Raw genomic sequence first — 9,137 nt, 5'->3', positions numbered from 1 at the left:
AAAAAAAAAAAAAAAAAAAAAAGGCAAACTTATTTTGCTATTTTTTGTCTGGCTGTGGTTATCTGTTTTCTTGAGTGGTGACTGCACTCCTGTGTGCTCCTGTGGTGACTGCACAGGGTCTCAGGCATATGCCTGCCTCGGCCTCTCAAAGTGCTGGGATTGCAGTTGTGAGCCACTGTACCTGGCCAAAATCTGTATATGGAATTGTAACCAGGCCAGGTGCGGTGGCTCACGCCTGTAATCCCAGAACTTTGGTAGACCAAGGTGAGCAAATCATGAGGTGAGGAGTTTGAGATCAGCCTGGCCAATATGGTAAAATCCTGTCTCTGTTAAAAATGCAGATATTGGCAGGAGAATCACTTGAACCCAGGAGGCGGAGGTTGCGGTGAGCTGAGATCGTGCCATTGCACTTCAGCCTGGGTAGTAAGAGCAAAACTCCTCTCAAAAAAAAAAAAAAAAAAATATATATATATATATATACACACACACAAATATTATATTACCTGGGTGTGGTTACGTGCACCTGTAGTCCCAGCTACTCAGGAGGCTGAGGCAGAAGAATCCCTTGAACCTGGGAGGAGGAGGTTGCAGTGAGCCATGACCATGCCACTGCACTTCAGTCTGGGTGACAGAGCAAGACTCTGTCTCAAAAAAACAAAAGAACAAAAACAAACTATATCAATGTTGCTATCTGCTTATGAGAAGAAACTTTACTGATTAGCCTCACCTTAAGATCTGCAATGGGTGTACAATCGCAAATGTTTGAAGGGGCCCTTCTGAGTGGTGAGATTATCAGCCCAAGGTTCAAGGTCCTGAAGTCTTGCTGCAGTGTAGATGGCAAGCCAACTCAATCTCTGGATTATAGATTATAAAGGGCTTTACTGTCCTCAGTCAGTAGACCATTAAAAATATTCTTTACCTGGTTGGGCATGCTGGCTCACGCATGTAATCCAAGCACTTTGGAGGCAAAGGCCGGTGGATCACCTGAGGTCGGGAGTTCAAGACCAGCCTGACCAACATGGTGAAACCCTGTCTTAAAAAAATATATATATATTCTTTACCTGGTAAAAATATGCTTTGCCATAATGCACCGAAGCTTTGCTGCACTTAATCACATTAGACTTTAGTAGCAGAAGATACATGAGGTTCCATTATCAGGTGCAAAAGTCATCCAATGACTTGATTGTAACAATGTAATAGTCAAGAATTTTTTTTTTACTCTCAGTGAATCTGATTGTCATCAATCTCAATTACAAAAGAAATCCAGTCAATTTCGTTAGCTTTGCTTAATACTACTGGATCTGAGCTAGGTGTGGTGGCTCACTCCTGTAATCCTTTGAGATGCCAAGGCAGGTGGATAACCTGAGGTCAGGAGTTCAAGGCCAACATGGTAAAACCTCATCTCTACTAAAAATACAAAAATTAGTTGGGTGTGGCGGCAGGTGCCTGTAATCTCAGCTACTCGGGAGGCTGCGACAGGAGAATGGCTTGAACCTGGGATGTGGGGTTGTGGTGAGTTGAGACTGTGCCACTGTACTCCAGCCTGGGCGACAGAGTAAAACTCCATTTCAACAACAACAACAGGCCGGGCGCGGTGGCTCAAGCCTGTAATCCCAGCACTTTGGGAGGCCGAGGCGGGTGGATCACGAGGTCAAGAGATCGAGACCATCCTGGTCCACATGGTGAAACCCCGTCTCTAAAATACAAAAAATTAGCTGGGCATGGTGGTGCGTGCCTGTAATCCCAGCTACTCAGGAGGCTGAGGCAGGAGAATTGCCTGAACCCAGGAGGCGGAGGTTGCGGTGAGCCGAGATCGCGCCATTGCACTCCAGCCTGGGTAACAAGAGTGAAACTCCGTCTGAAAAAAAAAAAAACAAAAAACAACAAAAACTACCACATCTATAATACTGTATTTAACAATTTTATAACTTGTCTAGTGAAATAAGTATCTTTATTATTGGAGACTTTTTCAGAAATGTTCCATGAGCAAAACATATTTTCTTTTTTTTTTTTTTTTTGGGGACGGGGTTTCGCTCTTTTTACCCAGGCTGGAGTGCAATGGCGCGATCTCGGCTCACCGCAACCTCCGCCTCTTGGGTTCAGGCAATTCTCCTGCCTCAGCCTCCTGAGTAGCTGGGATTACAGGCATGCACCACCATGCCCAGCTAATGTTTTGTATTTTTAGTAGAGACGGGGTTTCACCATGTTGATCAGGATGGTCTCAATCTCTTGACCTCGTGATCCACCCGCCTCGGCCTCCCAAGGTGCTGGGATTACAGGCGTGAGCCACCGCGCCCGGCACAAAACATATCTTCTAATAGCCTTTAACTACTGATATAACATCCGACTTTTCGCATGAGAAAACTTTTTTTGTTTTTGAGTAACAACTAATATTGTTGTTGTCTGCTTTCTTGAGTGGTGACTGCACTCCTGTGTACTCGAGAAAACAGATAACAACAACGTTAGAATTCATCCCTTTGACACGTTCCCATTATTATTATTATTATTATTATTTTTAGAGACAGGGTCTCACTATGTTGCCCAGTCTGGAGTGCAGTGGCTATTCACAGGCGTGATCCCACTACTGATCAGCACGGGAGTTTTGACCCGCTCCATTTTCGACCTGGGCCGATTCACTCCTCCTTAGGCAACCTGATGGTCCCCCGCTCCCGGGAAGTCACCATATTGATGCCAAACTTAGTGCGGACACCCGATCGGCATAGTGTACTACAGCCCAGAACTCCTGGGCTCAAGAGATCCTCCCACCTCAGCCTCCTGAGTAGCTGGGACTACAGGCACATGCCACTGTGCCCGACTCCATTATTTTTTTAAAGGGCTTTAAAAAAAAAACATTTTGAGCACCTTGGCTCATGCCTGTAATCCCAGCATTTGGGGAGGCTGAGGCAGGTGGATCATAAGGTCAGGAGCTCAAGACCAGCCTGGCCTATATGGTGAAACCCTGTCTCTACCAAAAATACAAAAACAAACAAACAACAAAAAAAAAACCAAAACAAAAAAAACTAGGCATGTAATCCCAGCTGCTCTGCTGGAGGCTGAGGCAGGAGAATTGCTGAAACCTGGGAGGCAGAGGTTTCAGTGAGTCGAGATCAGGCTGCAGCACTCTAGCCTGGGCAACAGAGCAAGATTCCATCTTGGGGGGAAAAAAAAAAGTTTTTTTCTTTTAAAAGTTTTCAAATTCTTTTCTTTTATTCTTTTTTTTTTTTTTTTTTTTTTGAGACTGAGTCTTGCTCTGTCGCCAGGCTGGAGTGCAGTGGCGCAGTCTCGGCTCACTGCAACCTTTGTCTCCCAGGTTCAAACGATTCTTCCGCCTCAGCCTCCCGAGTAGCTGGGACCACAGGCACGTGCCACCACGCCCGGCTAATTTTTGTATTTTTGTAGTAGAGACAGGGTTTCACCATGGCCAGGATGGTCTCAATCTCTTGATCTCATAATCCGCCCGCCTCGGCCTCCCAAAGTGCCGGGATTACAGGCGTGAGCCACCATGCCCAGCCTCAAATTATTTTCTATGATGAAAAATAAGTAATGTGTTGTTGGGCCTCGATTTTTTTAAACTAATCCCTCAGCTATTATTCTATATCTTTAAAAAATTCTTCTTCAGGGCCGGGCGTGGTGGCTCACGCCTGTAATCCCAGCACTTTGGGAGGCCGAGGCGGGTGGATCACGAAGTCAAGAGATCGAGACCATCCTGGTCAACATGGTGAAACCCCGTCTCTACTAAAAATACAAAAAATTAGCTGGGCATGGTGGCGCGTGCCTGTAATCCCAGCTACTCAGGAGGCTGGGGCAGGAGAATTGCCTGAACCCAGGAGGCGGAGGTTGCGGTGAGCCGAGATCGCGCCATTGCACTCCAGCCTGGGTAACAGCGAAACTCCGTCTCAAAAAAAAAAAAAAAGAGATCTAGACCATACTGGTCAACACGGTGAAACCCCGTCTCTACTAAAAATACAAAAAATTAGCTGGGCATGGTGGCGCATGCCTGTAATCCCAGCTACTCAGGAGGCTGAGGCAGGAGAATTGCCTGAACCCAGGAGGCGGAGGTTGCGGTGAGCCGAGATCGGGCCATTGCACTCCAGCCTGGGTAACAAGAGCGAAACTCCGACTCAAAAAAAAAAAAAAAAATTCTTCTTCAATTTCTTTTCTTTTGTTGAGACAGGGTCTCACTGCATTATCCAGCCTTGATTGCAGTGGTGTAAAGAATCAGGGCTCACTGCAGGCTTGACCTTTCAAGCTCAAACAATCCTCCTGCCTCTGCCACCTAAGTAGCTTGGACTACAGGCATGCGCCACCATGGCTGGCTATTTATTTATTTTTCATGGAAACAGCATTTTATGTTACCCAGGCTGCACTGGAACTCCTGAGCTCACCTAATTCTCTCCCATCTCAGCCTACCAAAGTGCTATAAATACAGATGTGAGCCAGCTTGTGCTTCTGCAATTTCTTGAGATGATTATTTTCAATGATAAATAGTACTATAGGAACACAAATCTGAAAGGAATCTGGCTTCTTCTGTAGAAATATCACTCTCCAGGATTTCAAGGTCAGGGCAGGGCAGCTACTTTAGTAGTGTTATGTATGGAGGTGCCTGGGCTTTGGAGTCAGACAGAGTTAATCCTGAGTCTCAGCCCAGCCACTTAGTATCTGTGGGTCTTTGCACAAGTTTCCTGATGTGGAAGAGTTCTATGAACCACTTATGGAAAAAAGGTAGAATAATACTGATTGCAAAATGGTGACAATTTTTCATCACTCTTGTATCCATGCCATTGCCGGGTGCCTTTAAAGCTGTTTCGATCAAGATCCAGAATCTGTTTTCCAAACCCTAGATCTGGCTGGCCTTATCTGCGTAGGGCAGGAGAAAATGATGAAGATGACAGTGGGCAATTTAAGGTCTAGGCTCAAATGGTCTTGAATGCTTCTGTTTTTCTTTCAGAATGCTGCCATCTTCATGAATAAAGCCCGTATTATCCAGCTGGAAAATAAGATACCATGGGGAGAAGCAGCAAGGTGGCCTGTTGACAGCCCCAGAAGCACAGCTGGCTAGTCAACAAGCAGTTGATGATACATGTCTCAAGGAGCTCAGCTGAGACCAGAAGAATGGCCCCACTCAGCCCAGCCTGAATGGCTGACCATCTCAATTATGAACTAATAAGTTTTGGATGATTTGTTATGCTGCAATAGCTAGCTAATACATGCACCCAGTGCAGAAAAGATGCCAGGATTCAACGAAAGATCGATTACTAGTTACCTTCTAACAATGGACATCCTCTAGGTACTGATTTTTTCCCCTGAATTAAAGTTGGATGTTTTGTAAGAGAACATTGAGTAACGCAGAATACAGGTAGACATCTACGCGTGTGATTGGCGTTTATACTCACATAGTCCCCCACACTACAGATGAAAACAGATTACCACAGCTTGACCATTAGGGCCAAGGCCAAATAGCAAAGTAAGTTTGCCTTTCATCTGTTTTCTACATATCTAAACACTGGAGGTCAAGAGTATGGACAGAACTGAAGACACAGAGTTTTATTCTTCTATGGCCGCAACATCCTTTGTTCACTGTCTGGTCTCTGGAAAAAAAGTGGGCAACAGGTGGCCAGCAGTGGTCTCCTTGCAATTATTTTATTCTTGCTGCCCTCTGCTCTTTCTGTGGTCACTATGTGTTCCACCCTGAGAACTGAAGAGAGATGTTGGTAGGGAGAGGCTCTTCCTTCACCTCTGGCAGAAGGTTTTCTCTGACCCTTCACTCCCCTGACATCAGAGCTGCAGTTCAATGTGGCAGTTTTTGGCTACATGTGGCTCCCGGGTGCCTGCAATGTGGCTGGTCTGGATTGCCATGTGCTAGAAAAGTAAAATACAGAGTTAGTTTCAAAGATTTAGTTGCAAATATTTATATACTTTATTAATAATTACATATTTCTCACACATTAAAATGATAATATGGACATATTGGGTTGATTACATTGTTACAATCAATTCAACCTTAATACATGAGGTTCTATCATCAGGTGCATAACCTATCCAATGATTTTATAATAGTCAACACATTTTTTTCACTCTCAGTGAGTCTGATTGTCATCAATGTCAATTACAAAAGAAATCCTGTCAATTTAGTTGGCTTTGCTTAATACTATTGTATCTGGACTAGGTGTAGTGGCTGGGTCCTGTAATCCTTTTTTTTTTTTTTAAGTTTGGATACTAGAAAATTTAAAATTCACATGTGGCTCTCATTTTTTTTTTTTTTTCTTTTTTTTTAAAGACGGGATTTCACCATGTTGGTCAGGCTGATCTTGAACTCCGGACCTCAGGTGATCCGCCCGCCTTGGCCTCCCAAGTGACTGGATTACAGGCGCGAGCCACCATGCCCGGCTGTGGCTCTCATTTTATTTCAGAGGATTACCTCCTTTCTAAAACCTCAGCCTGGCTGCTCAAAGACTAGAAGCCAGGAAGGTAAAAAAGCTGAAATTTAAAAATAATTATTATTATATTCTTTTCATTTGTGAATAGCCATACAGAATGTTATTTTAAAATGCATATGACTTTACACACAAGTTTAAAGGCTACTTTCTGTGGTGGGCCGGGCTCAGCTCAGGGAGAAAGCGCCTGCCTGAAAAGGCTGCAGCAGAGGCTGTCAGTTTTCTTCACTCAGCCTAGAATCCGATATCTTCTGTCACTCACGGCCTGAGAAGGTGGGGTTTTAAACGTTATCCAATCAGCGACGCTGGGCTGGGACTCATCCAATCAGGCACGCAGCTGGAGCAGACAGGAAGGCTTCCGGGATGTGGCGGGGTCTTTGTCTCTTGCTGCAGCCGGAGCTCCCGGTCTGGTTTTCTCTTCTCTGTGTCTTCTGCTCCTAGAAGCCCAGCCTCTATGGCCCTGTGACCTGCAGCTATTGGTCGATCCACAGCTACAACGCCAGGACCCCCTGGAAGTTCAGAAATGGTGAGCATGCCAGTCCGACATTCCGAGAGAAGGGAAGGGGTTGGTTGGAACCGATGGGAAGTGGCTGTGGCAGGACTCAGGCCTCCCCGCAGTCAGCTCCACAATCTGTGCCCCGAGTTCTCTTTGCCCAGCTCGGCCTCAGTCCTCTTCAACCGTAAGATGGCGGCTGTGCTTACAGCCGTTCCTAGTGTACTGTCTCTTCCCTGTGCACTGACTGTGTGCCCTGGTCTGGAGTCATCTCTGAGCAGCTCTGCACCCGCAGCATCGCGTCTCTTCCAGATTGTGCAGGGACCACAAGAGGGTACTCAGGGGCGAATCCTGACTCCGGGAGAATCTTGGTTCCGTGAGTGTGAAGAGTTTTGCTCTGTGGGGTTCCCAGTTCCTCATTTCTTCTGTTAATGTATGGGAGTCACCCTAAAAACATTAATCAAAGAGTGATTCAAAAATTTTCGAGCAACCAGCTGTCGTTTGTGATTTGTGATTCATAGACGGAGCTTGAAGGAAAGAGTTTTATAAACTGCATGATGAAGAAAACAAAATTCAGTAATTGGTTAGGTACAGTTATGTAGTTTCTTCATTTGTACAATAAAGGTGAAAATGTCCTGATTATGTAATCAGAGGTTACTTGGCAGTTTGTAGTTGGTTAAGGCTGAAGTTTATTTCTCTTAATGCAGTTATTCACTAAAACATGCACCCCAGTTAGATTTTTTTAAAAGTAGGAATCCAGGGACTAGAGACACCTCATTCTGCTTGTGACTTTTATTTTCACACTCCGTGGGAAACTGATTTTCTGTTGCATTTTTCACCTGTGTCCCAAGCTGTATCATAAATCTAACCTCTATCCTCCCTTTCTCCAGCCTCACTCTGGCTTGTAGTTAGATACTAAATTTCCGGTTTCATCTGGCGTTCCCAAATGCCAGCTTGTCCTCCCTAATTTACAGTATCAGCTATTTGTCTCTTAGTGTACTTTTCAGTTTCGTATTTTAATTGTTTTTTGCAAAGCATTAAATGATGGGTTTAAAAAGGTTTGTTATCTGTTTGTAAATATTACCCATGAGAAGAAAGCGAAGAATAATCCGCTGATGCTGTATTGTAAAAAGTCTCTGTGCCTCTTCTCCATACATCTTCTCTAGGCACAGAGATCTTGGTAGAATGTTTTGGGTCAAGGTTATCCTTTGGAATCTTTATGAGGTGATGTGTCCTCAGCCACCCTTTAGTTTTTTTCTGGTCCTGGGTTTCAGTACTGTCTGGGATACGCCAAGATATCCACCATGGTTATGTCAGCTAAAGTGCCTAGGGAGTATCAGCTTCTGGGTTATTTTCTCCCATAGGAGGACCTGAGGTATGGAATGTATTCTCTCAAAGGAGCAAGTGGATGTCCTGGGGCTGAGAGGAATCTTCTGGTGTACTCCTTTTTTTTTGAAAAGGTAACCCCTGAGGCATTAAAATTGTCTACACGAAACCCAGCTTTTATTTCTTGAGCACACATTGCTGGTCAGCCAATCAGATACTGATACTGAGGGGAAAACACAGAAATAATCTCTGCCCCCTGGATTCTCTAAGGTGCAGAAAGATAATGAAATAAATATGATGAAAGAAAAACAGTGTCCCAAAAGGCCAAACCAACAAACAAAAAGTGACTCCAGTGAGATGGTGTAAGAACTTTCGAAGTAAAATGCCCCTGGGGCAGTCACTGGGGCATAATGCAGTGTCTCCTGAATGTGTGGTTCTTGATTACATAAGTGAGCAGGAGTGAGTGGAAGAATCTCTCAAGTGATTGAATGGCCTGACTTGAAACATAAGTCAGACACATCTGTTTTTTAATCAGCACTGCCTAGGTTTGTCACCCTGGGTTTTTCACCTTGAAAATATTTGTTTACTGATTTTGACCTCAGTTTTTTAGCTGTAAATTGCATTATATTAGTAGGTCTTGAAAGGTAGAATTTTTTTTTTTTTTTTTTTTTAGGCAGTTTCACTTTTGTTGCCAGGCTGAAGTGCAGTGGCAAGATCTCAGCTCACTGCACTCTCCACCTCTCAGGTTCAAGTGATTCTACTGCCTTAGCCTCCTTAGTAGCTGGGATTACAGGCACCAACCACCATGCCTGGCTAATTTATATATATATATATTTTTTTGTTTTTTGTTTTTTTTTTGTTTTTTTTTGTTTTTTTTTTTTTTT

At 44.2% G+C, this 9,137-nt stretch overlaps 2 protein-coding genes and 1 long non-coding RNA gene across 5 annotated transcripts in view; 1 reads left to right on the top strand and 2 right to left on the bottom strand.

Moving 5' to 3' along the window:
- LOC116543866 (zinc finger protein 429-like) overlaps positions 1-9,137 on the bottom strand; it is a 785,602-nt gene that overhangs the window by 481,620 nt on the left and 294,845 nt on the right. The gene's annotated exons all lie outside the window — the stretch shown is intronic.
- The window catches only part of LOC116543882, a 48,173-nt gene continuing 45,532 nt past the window's right edge, over positions 6,497-9,137 (bottom strand). The window contains exon 3 of the long non-coding RNA XR_004265734.1: positions 6,497-7,374. This is a non-coding gene — a long non-coding RNA (uncharacterized LOC116543882). The remainder of the gene's footprint in view (positions 7,375-9,137) is intronic.
- Positions 7,935-9,137, top strand: part of LOC116543868 (zinc finger protein 431) — a 36,986-nt gene continuing 35,783 nt past the window's right edge. For 2 of the 3 annotated variants that reach the window (XR_004265732.1, XM_032269815.1), the window contains exon 1: positions 7,936-8,387. Coding sequence is in view for 2 of the 3 variants with exons in the window: in XM_032269815.1 (XP_032125706.1) it covers positions 8,310-8,387 (78 nt within the window). In the remaining variant the exon portion in view is untranslated. Of the gene's footprint in view, positions 8,388-9,137 lie in introns of all 3 variants that reach the window. The other variant, XM_032269816.1, reaches the window with a different exon arrangement.

This window comes from Sapajus apella, unplaced genomic scaffold, assembly GCF_009761245.1.
Source record: "Sapajus apella isolate SASKATOON/1434 unplaced genomic scaffold, GSC_monkey_1.0 scaffold199, whole genome shotgun sequence".
Taxonomy (NCBI): Eukaryota; Metazoa; Chordata; class Mammalia; order Primates; family Cebidae; genus Sapajus; species Sapajus apella.
The sequence above is the reverse complement of the archived record's forward strand: the minus strand, read 5'-3'. Positions and strand labels throughout refer to the sequence as shown.